This window comes from Ceratotherium simum, chromosome 40, assembly GCF_057802395.1.
Source record: "Ceratotherium simum simum isolate JZ-2026a chromosome 40, ASM5780239v1, whole genome shotgun sequence".
NCBI classification, from domain to species: Eukaryota; Metazoa; Chordata; class Mammalia; order Perissodactyla; family Rhinocerotidae; genus Ceratotherium; species Ceratotherium simum.
In genome coordinates, this window is record NC_141939.1 from 920363 (window position 1) to 946938 (window position 26576).

Consider the following 26576-nt stretch of genomic DNA (forward strand, 5'->3'; position numbering starts at 1 on the left):
TACAAGTGTATACAAAGTTATTTACTGCCAACACTGTTGATAACAGCTAGAGAATGGAACAGTCCAAATACCCATCAACAGGGGACAGTACATCCACACAGTGAAATACTGTACACAGAAAAGAAAAAACAGCAACTGGATTTTAGAGATTTAGTATGAAAAAACAATGTACAATATCTCAGTAAATTTTTAATATTCATTACGTGTTGAAATGGCATTTTGGCTATATTATATTAAATAAAATGTAGTATTAACATTATTTCTAAGATATGTAAACAACCTAAATGTCCATCAAGAGATGACTGGATAAAGAAAATACGCCATATATATGTACTGCATTATCAACTTATATGAAGTATTAAAATAGTCAAACTCATAGAAACAGAGAGTAGAATGATGGTTACCAGGGGCTGATGGGAGAAGGGAATGGGGAGTTGCTGTTCAACGGGTATAAAGTTCCACTTGGACAAGATGAATAAATTCTAGAGATCCGCTGTACAACCTTGTTATCTATAGTTAACAATACTGTATCGTACACTTAAAAATTTAAGAGGGTAGATGTCAACTTTAGTGTTCTTACCAAAAAGAGACAGACAAAAATACACAACCCAAAGAGGCACAAGGAAACTTGTGGAGGTGACATTTATTACCTCGACTGTAGCAGTCATGTCACAGGCGTATGCATATGTTCACATCCATCAAACTGTATACATTAAATATGTGCAGTTCTTTGTATAACAATTACAATTCAATAAAGCTGTTAAGAAATAGTTCTATCTTTTGTTTTTACTTTAATGTGGATATAGGAAAATATAAAATTACATATATGGCTTGCATTATATTGGGCTGCTCTGCTCTAGATGGACAAATAAATGTTTGACAGTCACTGCCTGTTGAAAGCAGGATACAAAGAAGCTTGGGTTGGAAAGACTTTTCCCTGCATATCCTTCTATTTATCAGTGTATCATTTTCAAAGAAGATACTTGTGGAATTTTTGAACAAATATATTGAAAATCAACTTCAGTAGTTATTATACCAGGGAGACTCCAAAACCTTGAAATCTTAGTGGTCAGGTCTTGGTTGAGAGCTCTCACACCCTTGAAAAAGATCCAGAGTAACCTAGTATCTTCACTGAACTAAAGTTTACATTTTGTTTTAATCTGATCATTCTCCTAACCCAAAAGGCCAGCATCAAGTTAAATGACATCCAGTTTCACTTTGATGTTCATAGCTGCCAGTTCAGCTACAAAATACCGGAAAACATAAGGCACAGAGACAGTGTCAATAGTGTCACTGCGATTACACAGCGTACAGTTGTATTTTCTGTTGCGCATGGCAGACCAAGAAGGGGGTGGCTTCTCCAACAGTGGAGACAGTAAACTACCACACTTCACACACACGTGGGCTACCGATCGATCAGAACAGTTGAAGAGGCGGTCATGAAGGAGAAAAGATGTACCATGAGCTAAAAGAGCATCCCGTTCCATTTCCCCAAAACGGATTCCACCCTGGACATTTCTTCCCCCAATAGGCTGGTTAGTCACTTTGTCTCTGGCTCCTGTTGTTCTAACTTGGAATTTGTCTGAGACCATGTGGCGTAAGCGTTGATAATAAACCACGCCTATGAAAATGTCTGCTTCCAGTTCTATCCCACTGATGCCACTATATAACCTCTCGGTGCCATAGAAGTTGTAGCCAGCAGCCTTTAACATCTCACCAAAGTATTCCAAGGCTGAGTTCTCCTCTGAAAAGATGAAGGGTGTAGCATCGTGGCAGAGACCATGCAAAGCTGCAGACTTCCCTGCCATACTTTCAATTAACATACCGATGGTCATGCGGGATGGAAAACCGTGAGGATTGAAGAGAATGTCTGGGACCATCCCACTCTCGGTAAAGGGCATGTCCTCAACTGGCCACAATCTGCTCAAGATGCCCTTCTGCCCATGACGACTGGCAAATTTATCTCCGATGGTGGGGTTCCGAGGCACTCGCATCGTGATGCAAACACACTTGAATTTCCCACTTCCAGTGTCATTACTGCACACTTTGATGTTATCCACAATACAATTTTCTTTACTCCTAGGAAAAAATAAACCATACAAACAGTCAAACTATTTGCTTAAACTTATGGAGATACTTAAGTTTTATTGATATAATTAGCGCTTCATAAAGAATATTTGCGAAACTTATCCTTACCTCTATTCTCCAGTAAAAGAGAGCTATTGTCCCTAAAAGTATTTACGAATAGGGCTACTGATTATGTTCACTACAGAACTCAGTTCCTCCGAAAGAACACTAGCAACAGAGGCAACCGAAAACTAAAATGAAGACCTATTATTGATAACCAACACTGAAACAAAACTGTAAGGGCCACAGTTAAATAAAGTTATTTATGCTCTTATTTTTAATAAGAGGCATAAGGAGCTCAACATTTTATCTAGGAAACATTCCTAACAACATGTATGAGAGAGAGGATCAAATTTGAATAATCTAGTTTTAAAACAAATCAAAGATAACTCTAACTGTAACAGACTGACAAGACATAGAAAAACCAGGGCAGTACAACAGACACAGAGCTCTGTCTCATTTCAGAAACGCCAATTCAGACTGAGCCAGTAACAGAGCTACCACTTATATTTTCTCCAAAACTTCTCCTGTTATAACTTTCATCGACCTCCAGCAATTCCACCGGGAAATAGCCTTTAAAAATAGCACTGGGTAGGGGCCAGGCTGGTGGCGTAGTGGTTAAGTTCCCGCACTCCGCTCCAGTGGCCTGGGGTTTGCAGGTTCAGATCCCGGGTGCGGACTGACGCACCGCTTGTCAAGCCATGCTGTGGCTGAGTCCCATATAAAGCAGAGGAAGATGTGCACGGATGTTAGCCCAGGGCCAATCTTCCTCAGCAAAAAGAGGCAGATTGGCAACAGATGCTAGCTCAGGGCTAATCGTCCTCACAAAAAAAAAAAAAAAAATAGCACTGGATATCCAAACTTACTTGTAGTACATCACAAAGCTCTCCCCGGTGTTGAGGTTCAGGTAGCTGTAATACGGATCTCCATACTGCAGTTGTGCTCCAATAAATGGCAAGCCGTCATCATCTAACTTCTGCACAATCCGTGGGTCACCAGGTTTGACTCCAAATACCAGACTGTCATCTCCTTGTTTAATTTTTTCAGAGAGATCTATGAATTCAGACTTGTAGACACTTCCATGGGCAAAGCCTCGTTCCCAAGAGGCCTTATTTACAATCTACAAGGTCAAAGAATCATTAATTTAAGAGACTGAGGCCAAATGAGGATTTTCAAAATAAAAGGGGTTAGAATTATAATACTTGATTTAGGATAACTGGCATTTGATTTAAAAAATCTATCCATATTCTCCAAATCACCTATACTAACTACTGAAACCCAGACACATATAAATGGCTTAAAACTACAAAAAGAAAAGGTAGATACATCCAAGACAACATCTACTCATACTACACACTCAAATATGCATGATACATGTGTATCTGAATATCAGTAAATATCTTTCAAGGCCTGCCACTTTCAACTTAGAACAGGAATTAACCATTTAACAGAACACTCACACGCCAAATACTAGGCACTCAGGGACACAGAGATATTCCCTCAGTGATCTCACAGTAAACAAAAAAGTTAAAAATTAAAAACAATGGAACTTCATCTCTTGGTAAAACTTACCATGGCATCTTCCATATCATAGCCAGTGTAAGAAATAACAGCAACGATGGCATTTGTCCCAATTGGATAGTTATCCATGTCATAATAATCATACATGTATGGTCTCACTAAAGGGCTTTGTGGAGTCTGAAGACGATACAGTTTATTATCTGATCGGTCTTGATATGTGAGAAGTGGAAAGCCCATAGTTTGCTTACCTACAAAGGGAAAAAATACTTTAGCATTTTTTTAAAGCCCCTTGATTAAAAAAATGATATGTAAAATTGGAAACAACTAAATATTCATCATAGTGGAATGAATAAGACAATCATGGTGGTTATGCTTACTACATATAGCATGACATATATAGCATGACAAGGAAGTAGACCTACATGCATCACTGTGACCAGACCATGAAAACAATGCTGGGTGGGAAAAAGTACAGAATGACATTTAATATGATACTATTTTTTTTAAAAAAAGATACTATTTATGTACATTTGTAACACATCCCAAACAATTCTATACCTAGTTTATAGACACATGTAATATAATAAAAGCATAAAAAGAGGATGTAAAGGATATATACAAACTGTAAGGTATTACTACTGGGGGAGAGAAGGGGTGAAAAGGGGACAGTAACTATTATCTAATTAGATTACTTTCTCATACACACATACATACAGAGCAAAATGTCAATATTTGTTAATTCTGGGTAGTGGGGTATAGGGGGTAGGTTAAGACTTCTTTGTACTATTTTACAGTACAGAGAACCAATTCAAAACAAAATGATTTTAAAAACAAATATTTTTAGTAGTGTAATTTACATAATTTGTATAAATATATTTGTATTTATATATGTAAAATATATACATAGTGGAATTTTTTAAAAATACAGAAAAAGAGACGTCCAGCTTCCAGTAATAGAGGGCTACTCCTATAAGACCACCCTTAATACGTGATCCAGAAAAATACAAAACAAAAACCAACCACATACTTATATACACACTACCTGAAAGCACTGGAGAGTAACCAAAAAGTAGTCAGAAACTAGAGAGGAATTCACACTTCGACAAAAACTAAACTGGGTGAGTTTCCAGCTTTTTCAGTTTTTAATGCTTTTGTTTTTATTTTTGTTTTGCCTGATGGCCCAGTCAGTGTAGTAGCTACAACTCAGATAGAAACCCACAGTCTTACTGGCCTGAAGAACCAAGAGTTCAGAGCAGGACAGCAACTAGAAAGTAAGGGGGGAGATTTCAAAGAGCAGAGAACCACAAAGGGAGAGCCTTAAATTCTGCATATAAACTGAGTCCAAATCCTTGGTGGACTCCTGAACTATGCATGCGTGGGAGAGATCCAAGCAGCCCACCTAAGGCTAGAAGAGTGTGCTTCAACTGCTGTGTTCAGTTAAGTTATCTACCAGTTAAATCTAAAAACCAATCCTCTTCAGAGGAACATAAATAGAATCCACAATCTTTAAAATATATCATTCACAATGTGTAGGATACAATACAATATTAGTATACATACGAAGAAAACAGGAAAACATACTCAAGAAAAAATGCAGTCAATGGAGGCTGATCCTGAGATGACCCAGATGTTGGAATTAGCAGATGATGATTTTAAAACACTTGTTAAAACTATGTTAAAAAATGTAAAAGAGGGGCCACCCCGGTGGCATAGTGATTAAGTGCGCCTGCTCCGCTTCAGTGGCCTGGGGTTCATGGGTTCGGATCCCGGGCGCGGACCTATATACCGCTCATCAAGCCTTGCTGTGGAGGTGTCCCACATACAAAACAGAGGAAGGTTGGCACAGATGTTAGCTCAGGGTGAATCTTCCTCAGCAAAAAGAGGAAGATTGGCAACAGATGTTAGCTCAGAGCCAATCTTCCTCACCAAAAAAGAAAAAAATGTAAAGGAAAATATGTTTACAATGAAGATAATCTCAGAGAAAATAGAAACTATAAAAAAGAACAAATGAAAATTCTAGGCTGAAAAATTCAATATCTGAAATAGAATGAAAAGTCAGTGAATGTGATTAGAGATCAATAAAAATGATCCAATCTGAAGAAGAGAAAGAATAAAAGATGGAAAAAGAGAACAGAAACCAAATGGCGTACGGGACAACATCAAAAGTTTTAACACACATGATGCATAACTGAAATCTCAGAAGGAGAGGAGACAATGAGGTAGAAGCAATATTTTTAGAAATAATGGCAGAAAACTTTACAAATTTGATTAAAAATATTTTTTACAGATTGAAGAAAATCAGCAAACCCCAAGCAAGACAAACACAAAGAATATCATATCTAGACGTATCATAGTCAATCTGCTACAAACCAAAAATAAAGAGAAACTCTTAAGGACAGAGGAAAAATAACACGTTATATACAGGCAAACAACAATACACATAACTGCTGACTTCTAATTAGAAATAACGGAGACCAAGAAGAGACAGTATAACATCTTTTAAGTGCTGAAAAGAAATAATTACCAAATCAGAATTGTATATCCAGTTCCTTCAAGTCAAGATTAAAGACATTTTCAGAGAAATAAAAACTAAGAGAATCTGTAGCCAGTATCCTGCAACTAAAAAAAATGCTAAAGGAAGTTTTTCAGGCTGAACAGAAATTACACGCCATGGAAACTTGAATCATCAGGCAGGAATCAAGAGCACTGGAAGTGATACTGATGTGGGTGACTATAATGGCTTGTATTCTTCAAAATCTGAATCACAAGATCTCAGACAAACCCAAATTGATGCTACAAAATAAATGACCTTTTCTGTCAAAAATGTCAATGTCAAAAAAGACAAAGGCTAAAAATCTGTTCTAACTTAAAGGAGACTAAAAAGATATGACAACTAAATATAATGTGTGTGTGATCTTGGACTAGGTGCTACACAGAAAAAGAAAAATTGCCATAAGCCATATTTTTGGGACAATTAGTCAAAATTTGAATAAGAACTATAAAACAGTATAATAATATCAATGTTAAATTTCCTGATTTTAATAATTGTCTTTGGTTACGTTAAGTGAACATCCTTGTTGTTAGGAAACACACATTGAGATATTTAGGGGTAATGGGGCATTGTGTCTGCAACTTATCTTCAAATGGAAAACAACAGAAATGGGGCAAAATGTTAACATAATGTAGATAAAGAGTTTATGGGAGTTCTTTGTACCATTCGTGCAACTTTTCTCTGAGTTTGAAATTATTTCAAATCACAGAAGTTACAAGCACTTTTCTTCTATAAATGGGACCACCACCTCCACTCCATCTTACCCATCTGGCACTGGTACATGTTCCGTGGACTCTGGTTGTGATCAGAGAAAGGGATGAAGTTGGCGATCACACTCAGCAGGCTGTGAGGGAAGAGCTCCTGATGGGTGGTAACACCAGCAAAAACCTCATCCTCAAAGATAGCAATGTTCATGAAGATCTGGGAAAGAGGAAGGATGAGGAAGTTCAAGGCACAAAACTGACAGCTAACATATTAACTCTACCATCTCTGAGAGTTTAATACTCCAAGACTTGAAAGAAAATCTTCCCCACCCAGCATCATGAACACTGAAGGGATCCACTGTGAAGCACAAGGAAACTTCCAGTAAGAAACACCACTTGCCTTACATATTTCATTCAGAATCTACGCTGCTCAGGGGATATGAAGAAAGAAATTTTTAAATGGTATAAAGCCCACAGTTTTGCAACTGCAAAGATATAGGCAAAGACTGTGAGTGGAGTCTAATGGAATGTTTCAATCTCATCACCTGAGGCAGAGCCAGGTGCCAAGGAGCTTTTGGGAGCTGGGCAGGATGGGAAAGGCAGGGAATGCGACGACCAGCCCTCTCTCTGGTTTGATGTGATGTGCGAGTGTAGTGAGGTAACACATGAAAACTGCTTCGTGCCGGTCACAGAGGAGGCAGAAAATAAGTTCTGACTTCCTTTCAAATGCAAAATTGTTATTAAAGAATAACACTTTAAAAAAGCAACAGTTACTAAGTCTCTCAAGGTTGTAACTACACAAGCACATACACCCACCAATCACACACGCTCTAGGTACCTGTTCCATGGTTCCAATTAGCTCTTCTCTGCCCAATTCCAAGTTCTGCACAGGCCGTACCAGTCTACAAGGGGTGGTAAAAAGGAACAATCCTGGGTACAGACTTGGTTTTCCTGTCATGGGGATAAGGGCCACCTCCATCCAGGGAGGAATTCTTTTTTCTCTCAACACCTGTTTTCAACAAAAAAAGAATTCAATAAAGAATAAATGATGCGTTTTACATCTATCCCCCTGCCACCTAGGAGGTGGGTAGCATGGGGAAGGAGATCACATGTGAAAAGCAGTATCTTAAGAAATTAAATTAAGTTATGCAGGTAATAAACCTAGTGCCCGGCCAGTCTCATCCCCACACGGAATGCCACTCACCCCATATCCAGAGTTGGCAAAAGCTCTACTTTCTTGGTAGCTCAGCCCTACTATCAGGCAAACCAGTAATGACTGAGACCGGGGGAAGGTAAACCAAGAATGTGCATGTAGACATACTAAATGAAGTCCTGTCCTCTGATGTGTAAAATATAGTCGATTACTTGGTGAAAGGAGAAATACAAATCTAAATTAAAGAAATTTGAAAAAAAATGAAACCTATATATCAGAACTTATGAGGATTCACAAACACTAACAATAAAGATGAATGAAAATAAATGAATTAAATTCTCAATTCAAAAGCTAAAAAAAGAACAAAATAAAGCAAAAAAAAAAGCACAGGCAAAGAAATTATAAAGATAGAACCTGAAATTAGGGAGGTGGAGTACAGGAAAAGGTTCAAATTAATAAATCAATTCTCAGTTCTTAAAAAAAAACACCCAAGGACGTATACCCACTACTTAACCTAATCAAGAAAAAAAAAAACCAGGGGAGGCCTACAAATATATTGAGTAAGAAATGACAAGGGGGGAAAAACCACTGAAACAAAATTTTAAAATCATGTGTCTGCTTTGCATATCTCTAAGAAACCAAGATGAAATGGATAAAATGCAGGTTACTAAAACAGACCTCGACAGAGGTAGAAAGCTTAAAGAAGATTAATTTCCATATTAGAAACAAAGGTATGAGAAATTACCACCAAAGAAAGCACTAGAGCCAGATGGTTTCACGGGGAATTCTAGCAAACTTTGGATCAGATACCCAGTGCTCTACAAACTGCTCTGGGCATGGAAAACTTTCTAATCCTTTTTATAAATCAGAGACTTAGGAATGTCAATTTTAAAAATCTTAAATAAATTACTGATATTTAAGAAAGCATCACTATTTCTCAAATATTAAGAAAAGAATACACCATGACCAAGTGGGATTTATTCCAGGAATTTAAAACTCATTATTCATCACTATTATTAGAGAATGATCATTAATAGGGAATGAATTAATATAATACACCTGATATGGCTTATAATTTTTCTCCAAAAATGCCAAAAAATTAAACATAGAATTTTGTATGATCCAGCAATTCTACTTATAGGTATATATACTCAAAAGAATTGAAAGCAGGGACTCAGTTACTTGTCCACCCATGTTCACAGCAGCATTATTCCCAATAGCCAAAAGGTGGAAACAACCCAAGTGTGCAACGATGGATGAATGGATAAACAAAACGTGGTATATATATACATACAAGGGAATATTACTCGGTCTTAAAAAGAAATGAAATTCTGACACGTGCGACAACACTGATGAACTTTGAAAACATTATACTAAGTGAAATAAGCCAGACACAAAAGGACAAATACCCTGTGACTCCACTTATATGAGGTACCTAGCAAAGTCAAATGCATGGACAAAGAAAGCAGAAGAGTGGTCACTAGGAACTGGGGAAGGGGGGTGGGGAGTTGCTGTTGACTGGGTACAGAGTTTCAGTGTGGGATGATGAAGAAGTCTGGAAGACGAATAGGGTGATGGTTGCACAACAAGATGAATGTACTTAACGCCATTGAACCATACACTTGAAAATGGCTGAAATTGTAAATTCTGTTATGCATATTTACAAAAACAAAACAAAACACAAACCCACAGGGACTGGTCCAGAGGGTCAAATCTGATACAATTTGGGCATCAAAATAAACAATAGTAACAGAATACTCACAAAATAAAACAAGCATCTATAGATCTATGCCGATGTAAATAAATGAACAAATAAATAAATGGAGGAAAAAGGAAAACTCTCCCTCACAGAATGGCAACTAATAAGCATAGAACAAATGATGGAGTTAAGAAACAACCACTTGGCAACCATCACAGTAATAATTAACTCAGCAAAGAATCATCAATGGAATAGTAATAATTGTGCAAAGAATTCATAAACTAGTGGGTGAAAATTTGATGAGGAAAAGGGCCTTCACCCAGCTTCCAAATATCTCTCCACAAATTATTTATTACAGAGAAAATTAGTAACAGTACAGCAGACTAACCTAAAGAACACAACCTTCAAGTGATCAAAGTTAACATCACCAGTCACGGGACAGGCCAACACCATGTGCCCCCCAAAATGATTTCTTTTTTTTTTTTTTTTTTTTAATTTTATTTATTTATTTTTTCCCCCAAAGCCCCAGTAGATAGTTGTGGTCATAGCTGCACATCCTTCTAGTTGCTGCATGTGGGACACGGCCTCAGCACGGCCGGAGAAGCGGTGCGTCGGTGCGCGCCCGGGATCTGAACCCGGGCTGCCAGCAGCGGAGCGCGCGGACTTAACCACTAAGCCACGGGGCCGGCCCCAAAATGATTTCTTGAATCTCATTGTGAGGAAGCTACACACAAACATAAATTAAGAGATAGTCTATGCAATAACTGACTGTACTCAAAAAAAGTCAAGACAGGAAAGGCTGAGGAACTGTTCCAGATTAAAGGAGACTAAAGCAACATGACAACTACATGTAACACTTGATTCTGGACTGGATCCCAGACCAGGAAGAAAAAATTAGCTATAAAGGACATTACTGAGACAACTGGTATAATCTGATTATCAGCTGTGGATTCTACCAACCTGACCTTCCCTGATTCTGATAAGTGTACTGTGGTTATTGAAGAGAAAAAGTCCTTGTTCTTAGAAAAAATACATTGAAATCTTTATGGAAAAGGGGACAGACATGTCTGTACATTACTCTCAAATGGTTCAGAAGGAAAAAGGGAGTTCTTTGTAGTGTTCAAACATCTTTATCTAAGTGTAAAATTATATCAAAGCAAAGCAATTATAAAAACTAAAAAACCCAAAACTAAACAAAATAGAACAGAGCACGAACTACAATTTATCTTGCTGCCAAAGAACAATTCTTCTAATGGCCACTATCCAAGCAACAAAAGACTCTAGTTAGGAGGAAATTCCAAAGATAAGTTATTCAAAGAATGTCATTCTACTTGACTTTTTAAAAATAAGTTTTCAAGACCCAGAAGGCAACAGGGTATGACTTATATCTTGCATATCTTTAATATTTATGCTTGAAATATAAATATTAAATATACTTTGAGGTGCCCTATATGCCACTACTATTTACAAAGAAAAAAAGTTAAAATTGGTTAGATTAGCAGACTAGGGCCTCAATGCAACTACCAAAAAAGTGTATACAGGTCAAATATCTGTTGCTGACCCCAACCTATGAGGTCAGGACAAGGTAGGATAAGACTCTGCCACCAGAGGGAACATACAGGCACTTTCAGAATCAGCTTCTGACCTCCAGACCCCTTGACCATTCTAGACTGCCCTGGGGCTTCCTCAAAACTAGATAAGGACCAAAAACCTAAGATCACGAGATAAAACAATTCACAAAGACACGATCACCTTAAAATGTCGGAGAGAATCTGCAATGCTAGGAGCGAGCTCCTTGTCCACCCAGCCCACCATGACGCCATCCAGCAGGACAGGGTAGCACTCACTGTAGGGTCGGTGTGGCGCTCCGTCAACTGGAGTGACCCCTGGTGAAATGAACAGAGTGATCACATCAGAAAGCTTTTTCCAACATTAAAAATCTCCTCCAGATGTGTTCAACAACTGCTTCTTCATCTTAGACACCTAGTCATCTTGTCTCTAAACCAGTGTTTTTGTATTGCTTGAGTATTTCTACACGATTTCAGCAAGGACACACAAGAAACTACTGACTCTGACTGCCTGTGGGGAGAGGAGCAGAGGGACAGGGATGCAAGGGAGGCTTTTCCTGTACATCTTTTGTATTTTGATTTCTGAGCCATGTAAATATATTAATTTTCCAAAAAAATCTAATTACATTTGATCCTCATTATTCGTGGATTCCACATCTGTGAATTTGCCTACTTGCCAAAATTTATTTGTAAGCCCAATATCAATACTAGTGGCACTTTCTCGGTCATTCAAGGACATCTGGTGAAAATTTTGAGTTGCCTGATACACACATTCCCAGCTGAGGTCAAACAAGGCGACGATCTGCCTTCTCGTTTCAGCTCATACTGGAAATAAGCATCCTGTTTGCAGTCTGTTCAGTGCCACATGTTTTGCATTCTTGTCCTTTTTGTTGGTGACTTGTCCTTTTTGTTGGTGACTTCACTGTTTAAAACGGCCTTCAAGTGTGGACAACCTTTTTAACTGTCTTTCTGCAAACCGACACTCTTTCCTCCCTAGAGATATAGTGGTGGACCCAACAGATGCAGGGAGAGTGACCCAAAATGTTACTTCCAATATTAAATGCTGGTCTATTTCAAATGCTTTGCCATCTTTTTTTTGAAAGAACAAAACTGCAACATTAATTTCTCCTTCATTCATTTTCAAAGAATGCATCTGATCTTCTACAGAGAACCCAAGACAGCAGCTCAACTCCTGCACAGAAGAGTAAAAAGAACTCTTGCAGGAATTCTCTGCTCAGCTCCCAAAGAAGCATAATTTAACAGTTTGCACCCGTTAAAACCCCCACACTCAACCAAGACTGTTCATCACGGAACACCACATACCCAAGTTGCAGAGCAAAGCTGGAATAGATGCTGTATACACAAACTGCGTGACAACCTCACATATGGCAGTTAAGTGGTTCATCAGACCGCAGGGCTCCCCATCTGGGGTGTGCACAGGACAAAGGAAACCCCAGGACTCCGGCAACAACCTGCGTACTGTGGTGGTCCTCATCTTGGCAAAATCTGCCCCTCTGTGCACACAGCGGAAATGGGAGAGATAGCGTATGAAGTTCAGCTTATCAGCCACAACACAAAGTCCAGAATCTTGCAGGAAGCCAAGACCTTAATAAAACAAAAATCATTCAAAAACGGGCTAAACTTAAAAAAAAAAAAAAAAAAAAGATTATTTTAGGCTCTGACAACAAAATCTCAGAGCATACTATAAACATAGAGGGCGTTATTATCAAGTTTACCCTATTAGCTCTGATGAGTGGGAAGAGTTTACAGAAAGTATTAAGAGTCTCCAGATCTCACAAATGGTATTAGCCCTGACTGGTTCCATATCTCCTCTACCACTACTTCCTTTGTGGGAAAACATTAAATGAGTAATAAAAAAACAAGAAATTAAATGGGATTAATCAGCGAGGGCTGGAAAATACACAAGAAGTTGTTAGTCCTAAAAGAATCTGTATCAGTATCATCTGTTAAAAAAATGCAGATTTCTGGGCCTTCAATTGCCACTCTTTAAAGTTCCCCATGCCATTCTGATGGGCACGTGTAACATCCCTCCCAGACTACCTGTCTAGGTAACTCTTCCCCAGAGATCTAAGTTGTCTTTAGTTTTCTAGAAGAAGGCACAGGAAATGTATTTGATCATTAGACTTGGATTTAAGCTCTAGAGACACCTTGTCTAAAGCCCTTCAGACTACCATACACTTGTCAAAACTGACAACATGAAATCCGTCTTTAGTGAAAGGGAGAAGTTCACTTTTAAATAGAACCTCTCTCAGTGACACATAAATCTACATTAAGCAAATAATTTGAAAAACGTAACTAAAATGAAGCCTATCTATTGAATTTCACCTGTTTTAGAACGCAGATTCCCAGTAGCAAGAAGATATTCAAATGGTTTTGTAAGGTCTGTTCCCAGATTAAAAATCTTCATCAAATTTTCAGTGTTTATGGACACATTGGTCTTCTGAGACTTCTTGTCTATAGCTATTTTAATAGACACTAACCAAGCTTCCATTTTTTCCTGAAACAAGAAGAAAATTTAAATTACATGTTTTAACTGTTATAAGTTTCATTATTTACTCCCACATAATCTGGACATCCATAACAAAGGCCCACTAATGTATATACTTGACATGGAAAATATCCAAACTATAAACCCGAGAAACAGCTTTTCAATGTACTATTACAGGTCAGGCATTTCCTAAAACAGGAGCTATAAGCTCCTGTAGGTCAGGGTTTCTTAACCTTGGCACCACTGACATTTTGGCTAGATAGTTCTTCGTGGTGAGGGGCTGTCCTGTGCATTGTAGGCTGGTTAGCAGCATCCCTGGCCCTTAACCAATGGATGCCAGTAGCACTCCCCAAGTTGTGACAACCAAGTGTCTCCATACATTATCAAATATCCCTTGGGGTGAGGCAAATTCGCTCCCAGTCAAGATTATTCACACTAATGGAAATCAAAACTGGTTTGCCTTGGCATTACAAAAGTTTTTAATTAAAAGACTCTTATCAAGCAGTCAGAACAGCTTCAATCCCAGAAACAGGCAACAACAAAGCTTTAAGACCAAGCAGCAGCCCATTGTCCCCAAAACAAAAACATTCAAGAGCGCAAAACCTCCCAATTACATGCAACATACAAGACAGCTGACAAACTCGTAGGAAAGACTGAGAGTGTCACATAAAATCTGAAATATAATGGAAAAGGAAGAGAAGACAAAGGGGACAGAAAAGAAGAAAGCAAGCCCCAGAGATGAGGAACAGACGTGGGTAAAAGCTGTAACCTCAGACAGGAGGAGGCTGGAGGAATAAGGAGCTCAACTTTCTCTCCCTTGGCCGAGGCCTTCCTATTGTCTCTTTGTAGTTAACTTGCTAAGGCAAGGAACCAGCATTTATTGGGCACATACGAGGATCGGGCAATTTGTGTATTTATTTAAGCCTCACGACAAACTTTTCTTCAGGACCACTGAAAACCCTTGGGCGAAATGTATTTCAGTATTAAGAATTTTCCAGACTTTAGTAAGGTAACAGGTGCATAAACCTCCATCAAAATACCCATGATGCAGACTGAGGCACTGGCTTGTAATCAAACACACTTCTACAGTGAAACACCGATTGTCACACTAAGTAGAATAAATAAAAGTTATAAACAGCCTCCCGTCAGTTCAGGTCAGGTTTTGCTGCCAACTCGCATTTTTGGGGTTTTAGCACTTTGGGATCTGGAACTGCAGATGAGACTTGGGGGGACTTGCATGTGCGGCCTGCACACATCAGTACAAGCAGAAGCGAGCGAGAGACCTCTCAGAAGCCTTCCTGTGAGGTTCACCAGTCTTGCTGGTAAAAGGTATGGAAGTATGAAGCTGGGCCAGTCTGCAAATGCGGATGGCAGAGAGGGAGACAGCACAGAAATGAGGAGCGGCACCTACATTATCCATTATGAAAGTTCAGAAAGGGCAGATCTTCAATGTCCCCCCACCCCTTGTTAAACAGTCTCTGAACCAGTCACATGAGTCACACAGGACACCTCAATTGCTGCTGCAACACTCAGTGAAGTGGCTAAAGAGTCTGGAGTTCATTATGTCACTGTCATGTACCTTCTGAAGATCTTGTGCCTCAAATTCAGAGATTTAGAAGCTTAAATATGGGGGGCGAAAAGGTAAGGAAAGTACACACTTTTAAGCAATGAATTCTCTGAAAAAGTCTCATCAACTTTCTCTGTTTTGCCTCTTGCTGAAACAGGTCACCTCAGCAATGCCTCTCAACTTAAGATACATTTCTAACACCGGGAGGGTCCAATGAGCCCACTATGCTTCAGGTTAAGTAGAGGCAAAATGTAAACCAGCCTTTACTCGAAAGGTTGCTGAAATTACCAGTAACAGAAAACTTCTGCCTGATTTCAATTTTTATCAGGGAAATTCTAGACTGCTGAAATTTTTCAATCTAATTTTATGGATAGAGCAGACAGAAACAAAAGTTATTACCTTTCAGTAAGAATTTAAATAAGATTTACTGACTAGATAAGGAATTAGGAGAGTTTTACTTCATTCTTCTCCATCTTCCATCCCACTGTTATCTCTTAGATTAAATCCTTTTTAGGGATAACATTCGAAATATAAAATACCACCAAATCAACTTTCTTATGAAATCATTTTTGTGCCATGCCAACACTCTCTCCCCATACACAGACACACACACAGAACTCTCTCATTATTAACAATAATTACGTTTTTGTAACATTGCTGTGAACACTGAATTAGCGGATATTGAACGATTGCTTCAAGAGGAAATATAGGGTTAGGTTCCTGCAAATCTCAGGTCACAACATTTTCGACACCAATCAATGCATAAGCTTGTTTTGTGCGTGTTTCTGTTGAAAGACACCTGATTCTATACTGCTGATTAATCACTACTGAACTCACAGCCAACAGCACTGTAACCCATGCCTGACCAGAGCTTACCTAACACACATATTTTCTCTATAAGACACATCACAGCCTTCTCGTGCTTAGGAACACTAGACCACACTTTAGCGCTACGCCTGTGGGCCACTTTAAACAGCAAAATCACCAACAAAAAGCACAAAATGTGAAAAATATGGTACTAAATAGACCCTTGTTTATAGTACAAGAGCTGAAACAAGAAGGCAGAGCATCACCTTGCTAGAGCTCAGCTGGGAACATATGCATCAGGAGACTCCAATTTCTTACCACTCTGTGCATGTCTGTGAATGACACGAAAGTGCTGCGAGTACTCCTATTGGGGGTACAAATAAATTTTACCAAGTAGGTGAATTTGCAAATACAGACTCTGCGAATAATGAAGATTGACTCTATGTACCTATATAGGCCATTTACACTTTATCATTAATGTTAGGATGAAGATTTGATTTTGTCTTTACTTAGCCTACATAAAAATATTAAAGATAAAAAATATTAAAGAAATTTCTGGACCTGGTATAAAATAGGATCTTTGATTAAGCCCCTTACTGCTAAGTAAACAAAAATACAAAAAAGAGACTACGTAAACATGCAGAAAACAATACTGCTGCATATTGTCACACCATTCCACCAGAGGTACAACTGGCCCAGGGTGAGGGCAGCGTGCATTTACCTTCAGAAACATGAGGAAGAGCTGACCAGGTGTAAGGACTTCTTGATTCACTAAACTATCGGGATTCTCCTCCATGCACTCTCCTTTGGCTAAAGCGAAGAGCTTCCGAGTCATGAGACAAAGTACATAAAACTTTTCAGTATTGGATTTCAAGTGGATACAGATGCACTGGCTGTCCAAATAAAAAGAAAAACTGTTAACACTACTTCATGTCCTACTAACCAAGGCCCCCAATTCATGCTTACTTAAAAGTCCTTAGTCATTTCCAAAAAATTGGTTTTTACCTTTACTGGCAATATTAGCAAAAGAAGAGAATATAGTCACAAAGTCTAGAGCTGTGTTGGCAAACGTTGTAGCAACACAACACATGTGGCTATTTAAATTTCCATTAATTAAAATGAAATACAATTTAGAATCAGGGGGCCGGCCTGGTGGCATAGTGGTTATGTTTGCATCCTCTGCTGCGGCGGCCCAGGGTGCACAGGTTCAGATCCCGGGCACGGACCTATGCACTACTTATCAGGCCATGCTGTGGCAGGCATCTCACGTACAAAAAGTAGAGGAGGATGGGCACGGATGCTGGCCCAGGGCCAGTCTTCCTCAGCAAAAAGAGGAGGATTGGCATGGATGTTAGCTCAGGGCTGATCCTCCTCATACACACAAAAAAAGAATTCAGTTTCTCAGTTGCACTGGCCACTCAAGTGCTCATCATGTGGCTCATGGCTATATAGGGGACAGCGATGGTCTAGAGCAGGGTTTGTCTAATGATTATACAGTGGTTACATAAGACAAAGTCCTTGCCTTGGGGAAAGAAAGGGACGAGATGCAGGCAACTGTCAAGTGGTGCAGAAAGAAAAACGTTTATCTACGTACAGAGAAAGAAATAAAGCAAATGTAGTAAAAGTGTTAACAACTAGTGAATGTGTCTAATGTACTATTTCTGCAGCAATTCTTGAAGTCTGAAGTTATTTCAAAATAAAAGAAAGTACCGTAAAATAAAGCTACCACAAAAAGAAAGAAAGGTGAGGATGGCAACAGAAACAAAGCTAGCCCCTACTTTGCTAGATCAGAATTCTACCCCCAGGTCCACTCCGATTCCCAGATGACTCACCCAAGTACCTCAATACAAAGAACCGATGGGCACCCTCCACCCCTCTAGAACAGGGCAGACAGAAGTACACATACTTAAACAGAAACTCTGCAGCCTGCGCATCTGGATACCAGTCAGGAAGGTTGAGTTTTACCCTGAAGCGTTCACCTAGATAGTTAAGGACCTGTTTTTGTGTGGAACAACCCTCTTCCATTACAATCCTTAACATCTGAGAAACAGAGTTCCTGAAGAAAGAGTCATCCTCTTTTCCTTTGATGAGCTCCTGAAAAATCTGATAATCGGAAAAGCTGACAAGTGCCTAGAATAGAAAAAAAAGGGTTTCTTTTTAATAGCTAATAATAACTAAACCATCTAATTCATTAACACTTATCTCCTATTTTTTTAATATCCAAGAAAAATGACCACTCCACTATTGCTGAATTGAAGTGAATTCTCCAAAATAAGGGCATTGCTTGTATGATAGACACCAAGATGGCCCCAGTGATCCTCACCTCCTGGTATTCACAACCTGTGGAGTCTCCTCCCACAGTGAATCAGGGCTGGCCTATGTGACCAAGAGAATGGTGAGGAAGACAATGTGTGACTCAAGGCTAGGTCATAAAAGGCATGGCAGCTTCCACCTTGGTCTCTCGGCTAACTCTCGGGGACAAGACAGCTGCCGCAAGCAGCCTTGAAAAGACCCGCGTGGAGAGGAACTGAGACCTGCCAAGAGCCCACACTGACCTGCCAGCCACGAGTGAACCACCTTGGAAGTAGATCCTCCAGCCCTGGTCAAGCCTTCTAAACGACTGCAGGCCCTACTGACACTCCTGCAACCTCCAGAGACCCCCAGCCAGAACTGCCTGAATTCTAAGCCACTTCCAAATTCCTGACCACAGAAACCTTGAGGGAGAAATCTTCAGTGACGTTTTAAGCCACTGAATTTTGAGGTAATTTGTTGTGGAGCAGGCGATAACTAGTAAGCCCGAACTCTGATGAGGAGAACCTATCTGTGTCCTGCACAGGACACGACCTCCAATGAATCTCTTCATAACAAAAGAAATATATTCAGTAAGTCACACCTTAAGTGCAAATCCCAAAGGAAGAAAAAACAGTTCTTTCCGGTAAATAAAGTTCAACATAACTGTGCCATTTTCTAAGTAGTGAAGGTTCATATTGACAGCAGAATGTTCTTCCCTCACACAGTGCATTGAAACTCCTATTGAAACAAAGCAAAAAGTCAAAAACTCCATAATACTATAATTACTTCAATCATTATTTTTTTTCTGAATTATTTTTACCCTCTTAGAAATAATTAGAGCCAAATCACTAAGTTTAGCCAAGACTGTGGCAACCAAAAATGTCTCCAGATTTTGCCAAATGTCCCCTAGGGTGCAAAATCTCCCTGGGTTGAAAACCACTCAAAGTAACTGAAGCTGTGAATTTAATGAAACTTCAAAGTTTCCGTCCAGAGCAGGGTCCATGTCTTACAGCACTTTATATCCCCAGCACCCTGTGGAGTCTGGTCAAGAGATGGTGGCTTGATCCAAGAGTTCAAATAGGAAAAGCAGAATTTTATTTTTATTTTATTTTATTTTATTTTGTGAGGAAGATCCGCCCTGAGCTAACATCTGCCAATCCTCCTCTTTCTGCTGAGGAAGATTGTCCCTGAGCTAACATCCGTGCCAATCTTCCTCCACTTTGTATATGGGACGCTGCCACAGCATGGCTTGATGAGCGGTATGTAGGTCTGCACCCAGCATCCAAACCCTGAACCCCAGGCCACCGAAGTGGAGCACATGAACTTAACCACCACACCACAGGGCAGGCCCCTAGATGCACCTACTTTTTTAAAAAATGGCTTAAAAGTTTTCTAAAAGAACATTCCAAAAACCACTACAACTTACCATACTGAGTATAGCCAGGCCCTCTGTTTTTCCATTTTGGTCTTATCATTGCAATGGGGAAATTTCTTCGAGGCATAATCAACATTCGGATAACTTTCTCAATGCCATTGATTATAAAATAGCCTCCCATTTCCTGCCAAAGAGATGAATTATAGTTTGTTAAACAAAGATACCTCACTAACTGTACACATGAAACTGACTAACTGCAGACATCCACCTCACTCCTAGCTAGATGCAGTACCACGTGCAGAAGAGGTGCATGCAGGCGAAAGGGGTTACACATCCCTTGGAAACTGTCAGTGTGTCAATTAACAGTCATCTCAAGTACATTAAAAAGGTTCTAGGGACCCGGGAGAAAAGTATAGAAGGAAATCAGGGTACTTCCCTCTACTAGACAGGCTTGATCTAACTTGCCTTTCTGTCCCCTAAAATGACTTCAGTCGTCAAATGATATTTAAAAAAAAAGCTTACTCCAAAGAGAAGTCTAAAGATGAAAACTATAACCCTTTTGTTTCCAAATGAGTATAGTTTCCCAAGTAAATTAAAAAACTTTTGAGTGTATGAAAGCTCTGGAAACTGGAAATTCAGACTAGCTAAAGAGGAGAATATTTGTAATAGCTCCAGTTAATATCACACTGCCGTAATAAATAAAGAGCTACTATATACTGATTGCCTACCATGAAGCAGGCATATCATGCTAGGTGCGCTATGTTATCATTAACATTTAATCCTCATACCAATGAGTGGGACAGCTGTGTGCCCATTTTCAGCAGAGGAAACTCAGGTTCAGGGAGACTAAAGTTCCTGAAGCCACACAACTGGGAAGCAGAGCAGCTGGGTGTCAAACCCTGATCTGACACCAAAACCCTCCTCCCACCACGTGACAGTCTCCCTACTGCAGGCCGAGTCTGTATGTCTTCATTACCTCAACTCAGTACTGCAGAGCCACCTAGCACAGCTGAAGAAACGCTGAAGGGAAGGTATACGAAGCACTTAATATGCTCACAGTGTCTTACTGATGGTAAAGCAGACGTTTTAGACAATAGTTTTGTGGGTTAAGACAGCTTAAAAAAAACCAAATACATCTCTAAATATGTATCATTCAGAAAATCAGGGAAAAAATTACCAATTCTTCCCCTATAATATTCTTTAATTGTACAGCCACTTTTTCATTACGAGCCCTCCACAGTATGCAGACAAGATATTAATGCCCCATTCTACCTATCCAGAAATTGAAGCAGAGAAAGAAAAACTGACTCCCACTGACAAGCTTCACGTCTTCTCACTCCCAACTCAGGCCTCTTCTACTGTCACCTGGCCTTTCGGCGCACTGACGCTTCAATTACCTCTGCCTCCTCGTGGTGTTCAATGAGGGCTCTTGGAGGAAGGTTGTATAAGTTGCAAAGCTTGGACTTCACCATGATGGGAACATAGCCAAGAAACTGTTTAATGATTCCTTTTGGGATTCCATTCACTGACCAGCTGATATCTGCCTAAATGAAAATAAGAGAGAAAAAAATTAGTTAAGAGAAAAGAAAATATCTGGATCTACAAGAACAAATGAGTTTTTTAAAAGAGTGAGGAAGGAGACCATAAAGTAAATGATTTTATGCTTTAACTTAAAAGATGAGATCTCTTGGATGACAGTACTAAGAAAGCAAAATTCTGGTATAAACTTTATTAGGCACCAGCCTTATTCTCAAAAATGTACAGTGTGCGAGCCACACACTGTCACTTGCACTCACTGTCAACTTTCCCCGGTAGGTACTCCTTCGGCCCCGGCATTCCGCTGGATAAACGTTGAGCTCTTTGCAGATGCTCCCCTTTGGAACGGTGGGTGGACTGATGACAGCATCCACAATAGTAAGAGAGATACGCTCATCTTTGAAAGCAAATTCAAAGGGAGGTATAGCCTGAAATACAATAGACATGATTAATCGCTTGCATTTCCAAGGCACTTTTTCACTAAGACTTCCAAATCCCATGTGTTTTCTACATTGCTGCCTACAGTGCCAATGTGACACATCTAAAGACACTTAAAGCTACATCCAGTCTACTCATACCCTCACTAAGTACCTAAAACTATAATGCCTTAACGCAGACTTTTTTGAGCATCTATTACTTGTCAGATTCTGTAGTAGGCTCTAGGGATATGGTTGTGTAGAGAATAAAGCTGTTCTTTGAAACAAGTGCCTGCCTTCTCTAGTCTCACCTTGTACGATCTATGCACAGAGCAAGACAAATGGGACTGGTGCCCACAGAGCAAGGATATGGAAACATCTCCTGAGTTAGGACCAGACACTCTAATGCCATTCTTGAGGCTGATATTTGCACATTTCGTTCCACGGTGGGCTCACACTGGAGCCACAGCCATGCAAAGGGGAAGGTGGTGGCCACGGTGGTTTTTCTCGTTCCGTAACAGTTGCTTCTCTGTCCCACTTCCTGGGGGAAGCTTTGCTGTTCTTCTGAGGAAGGGGCACCACTGAGCTCTCCTACACATTAACCGTGAACAATCTCCTAGCCTTAGTGCTAGAATAACAAGAATGCCAAAAACAGAGAATATCAAGAATATCAGGGAGGTTCTCCACCCTTACATGAGCTCAACTGACCTTTTCTAAATTTTTGAGTTTTATCTAAAGCTGGTATTATTTTAGAATTTAATGTTTTATTATAAAATAAAATTTTAATATATTTCATATTTAAGGATGGAGGATTAGTTAAAAAAAAGGGAGATCAGAAGATTCTAAAAAAGCCACAGCTGCACTATCTATATCTCAATTCAGTCAATTCTAGTTATTTGAGATAGGTATGGTCTATAAAGTTGCCACAAACACTGAATTAGTGGATAGTGAACTACTGCTCTTATAAGAAATACAAACTTAGGTTCCTGTGAGTCTCTGGTCACAACATTTTGTCAACTGATCAATACATAACTGTTTTATGTGTGTTTCTATTTAAGAACATCTATTTAATATATAGCCAGTCCTGGTGGCCTACTGGTTAAGGTTCGGGGCTCTCACCGCCGCAGCTTGGGTTCATTTCCCAGTCAGGGAACCACAACACCTGTCTGTCGGTTGTCAAACTGTGGTGGCTGCACGTTGCTGTGATGCTGAAAGCTACGCCACCGGTATTTCAAATACCATTAGGGTCAGCCATGGTGGAGAGGTTTCAGCGGAGTTTCCAGACCAAGACAGACTAGGAAGAAGGACCTGGCCGCCCACTTTCGGAAAAAACTGGCCACGAGAGCCCTGTGAATAGCAATGGAGCGTTGTCTGATACAGCACCGGAAGTGAGAGGATGGCACAAAAAGAGTGGCCAGAGTCCTGCTCTGCTGTACACAGGGTCACTAGGAGTCAGAATCCACTCGATAGCACTAACAACAAGTTTAATACGTATTGTTGAGTCATTAGCATTGAACTCACAGCCAACAGCACTAACTCATGACTGAACAAAGGTTATCTAACACATGTTTCTCTGTAAGGCACATCACAGCCTTCTTGCACTTAGGAACGTTAAACAGCACTCCAGCACTATACTTGAGGGCCATTTTAAACAGCAAAATCACCATCAAAAAGCACAAGAATGTGAAAAACTGAACAGACCTCAAAAAGGAGACCTATCTACAGTATAAGAGCTGGGAACGACAAAGCAGAGCATCGCCTTGTTGGACCTCAGTTGGGACGTGTGCACTGGGTAACTCAAATTTTTCGCCACTCTGCACATGTTGGTGAGTACTGATTTTTGGGTTACAAATACATTTTAGCAAGTAGGCAATGCACAGATATGGAATTCCAGAATAATGGGAATCAACTGTATTCTGAAAAGATGACTGTGACAGACATATCAACTTAGACTCACAGAATGGAGGAATCTACTCCAAAGAAAATATGATAGAGGCTGTTTTCCCCTTGCCTCTGTAAATGTTAGTCACTTACCTTACTATGCTTTATAAGACAACATTTTCAAATCGTATTATGGTACCAGCTAAGCTGTAGTGTCAGGATTATCTGTGTGGGGCCCGATTTTCTCATGTACTTCAACCAAAACAACATACCATAAGAGACTGAATGCAAAAGCAGATATGAGAATCCAGCTGTCTTCTAATAAGCCAGACATTTAAAAGATACACAAAAATATCCTTCATCTGCTAATTTCTTTTTTGCTTTAGAAAATATTTTTAATAAAAAAAATAAATATATTATTGGTTTATTTTTAAATGAATTAGTATTTTTAAAATTTCTCAATTCTAATTTCTTTTTTTTTTTTTTGAGGAAGATTGGCCTTGCACTAACATCTGTTGCCAATCTTCCTGTTTTTTCTTTTTTCTCCCCAGATCCCCAGTACACAGTTGTGTATCATAGTTGTAGAGTTGTAGTTGTTCTATATGGGACGCTGCCTCAGCATGGCTTGATGAGCGGTAAGCAGGTCCCTGCCCAGGATCCAAACCCGCAAACCCCAGGCCGCCAAAGCGGAACGCATGATCTTAACCGCTACACCACCGGGCCGGCTCCAATTCTAATCTCTTATAGAGTAAATATTGATAAACAAAAGCTCTTTGGGATACCTCAAGAATCTTAAGAGTGGAAAGGAATCCTGGGACCAAAATGTTTGAGAACCGCTGGTCTATATATTACTCCTTCATAAAAACTCTCATGGACATGTGTTCCTTTTTATGTGTGTATTTATTTATTTACGTATTTATTTATCTGAGGAAGATTGGCCCTGAGCTATCATGCTTGCCAATCTTCCTCCACTTTGTACGTGGGACACCGCCACAGCATGGCTTGATGAGCAGCGTGTAGGTCCCTATCCGAACCCACGAACCCCAGGCTGCCGAAATGGCGTGTGAACTTAACCACTATGCCACCAGGCCGGCCCCAATCCTTTTTTATTTTCAAGTAAGCCCTCCTTCATCATCTCAATCTTGGACTCTTTTTTTCATTGTTTTAATAAACTTCAGTGCCAGTTAACTTTTAATTAGATATAATTTTTCTCATAGACAAGATACAATAGGAGTCCAGGCATGACATATGTATTTCCCACCAGTCCTGTCTTTTGCAAAAACATGAGGGAGTATTAATCTTCAAAGAAACCTCAATGGCTCTCATATTATTCACAAAATAGAGTTCAAGTACTAGAGACTGGCAAAGCTCTCTCTCCACATTACCTCTATCCCTGTCTCTCACAACACAGATCCTACCCAACAAAACCACAGGACAGTGTCCCCTGAGCTCTGCTCCTTCACAGCCCCTGGAGAGAATGCACTCTCCTCTTCCCTTCAATTCATCTAATCCTGCCCTTTCTCAAAAACCTGGATTAGCTGCACCCCCTAGAGCTCCCCAAGTACCCTACACAACCCCTTGGCAGAGCAGTTCTCAAGAGCATTGGCAGTGACTACTTTCATGTCTCCACCACCTCCGCCCCACTCCCAAAACATGATAGCGAGCACTCAAAAGCAAGAACTGCAACTTACACAGGCCTGCCTCTTCCTCGCCCTCAGAGCCTGGTGCCTGGAGCCGCTGGGATGCTTACTAAATGAGTCCTTCCCCCACCATCCTCACTTGAACTCTGCTACCATTACCCTCTAGAGCAATAACTTACTGATGAGCAAATGTCACCTAACAACGCTATTGCACTTTCCTACTGAATCTCGCTGTTATGCCTCATTTTATCCTCCTAATCCCGCCTCATTCAGAACAGGTACCCAGTACTTTCTCCGTTGAAAGCTCTAAGAGAAGAAAACAGTGAAGGATGACCTTACCCATCACAGTCTATCAACCAACAGGTTTCAGAACCTTTTGAGGTTTTGGATAGGTAGGTCTTCAAGTGCTATAAAAAGCGAGTGCGGTCGTGACTGGTTGTCGGAAGCACACCCCACACGGGCCAGTTCTACACGCACAGCACCCGTAAACCGCCCTACAAAACACCAGGGTTCCCGAGCACACGCACATCCAGGAATCACAAATACATCTCCCCCTAGTCGACTCGACTCCAGGTGCCAGGGCCTACGCCCCGCGCTGAGCCTGGCACGAGGAAGGAGCACGACTGCTGGGGACAACACCGTGCCCTCCCGGCCATCCCTGTGGGACCTGTCGCCGGCCTGCGCCCTGCTCCGCCCAGGGCCCACTCACCGCCGCCTCCCGGACCTCCCCGGCCCCGTCCCAGGCCGCGGGTCGCCCTCACCCCGCCCCGCGCCCCACACGCACCCCCTCCTGCAGCCCCGCCGCGCCCCTCGCCTCCGGCCGCCCGGGGCTCCGCCGCGGCGCCGGCGAACGCAGGCCCGAGGGAGCCGGGGCGGACTCCGCGCTCACCTGCACCGCGTGGCCGAGCCCCTCGCGCACAGCGTGGTTGAAAGACTCGACGTGCGCCCGCGTCAGCTCCTGCAGCGCCGGCTTTTGCTGCTCCCGCGGGACCCCGTAAGAGGGGTCAGTCAAGTGCTTCAGGCTGGGCCCGCCGGGCAGGTTCCGCCACCGGCCGTCGGGATCCATGCCTCCGCCTGCGCACCGGCCGCCGGCGACCGCCCCGCGCGCGCGCGCGCGCGCCGGGAAGAGAGGCCGGCGACGCGGCGCCCACGGCCTGCCGGGAAATGTAGTTTGTCTAGTTCCGCCGGCCCTTGGCCCTTCGACTTGATGGGGTCGACTTGGAACCAGAA

At 40.8% G+C, this 26576-nt stretch overlaps 1 protein-coding gene across 1 annotated transcript; it reads right to left on the reverse strand.

Annotated features, from left to right (window-relative positions):
* POLR1B (RNA polymerase I subunit B) lies at positions 1-26445 on the reverse strand. The gene is made up of 15 exons (XM_004435778.3): positions 26236-26445; positions 21670-21837; positions 21271-21417; positions 19925-20057; positions 19100-19236; positions 18113-18336; positions 16928-17099; positions 13670-13841; positions 12647-12928; positions 11508-11641; positions 7742-7912; positions 6964-7120; positions 3700-3896; positions 2994-3247; positions 1-2079 (listed from the first exon to the last, which is right to left on the reverse strand). The coding sequence occupies exons 1-15, from the start codon at positions 26410-26412 to the stop codon at positions 1197-1199; spliced, it is 3408 nt and encodes a 1135-aa protein (XP_004435835.1). The 5' UTR covers positions 26413-26445; the 3' UTR covers positions 1-1196.
* Between the last annotated feature and the right edge of the window lie 131 nt (positions 26446-26576).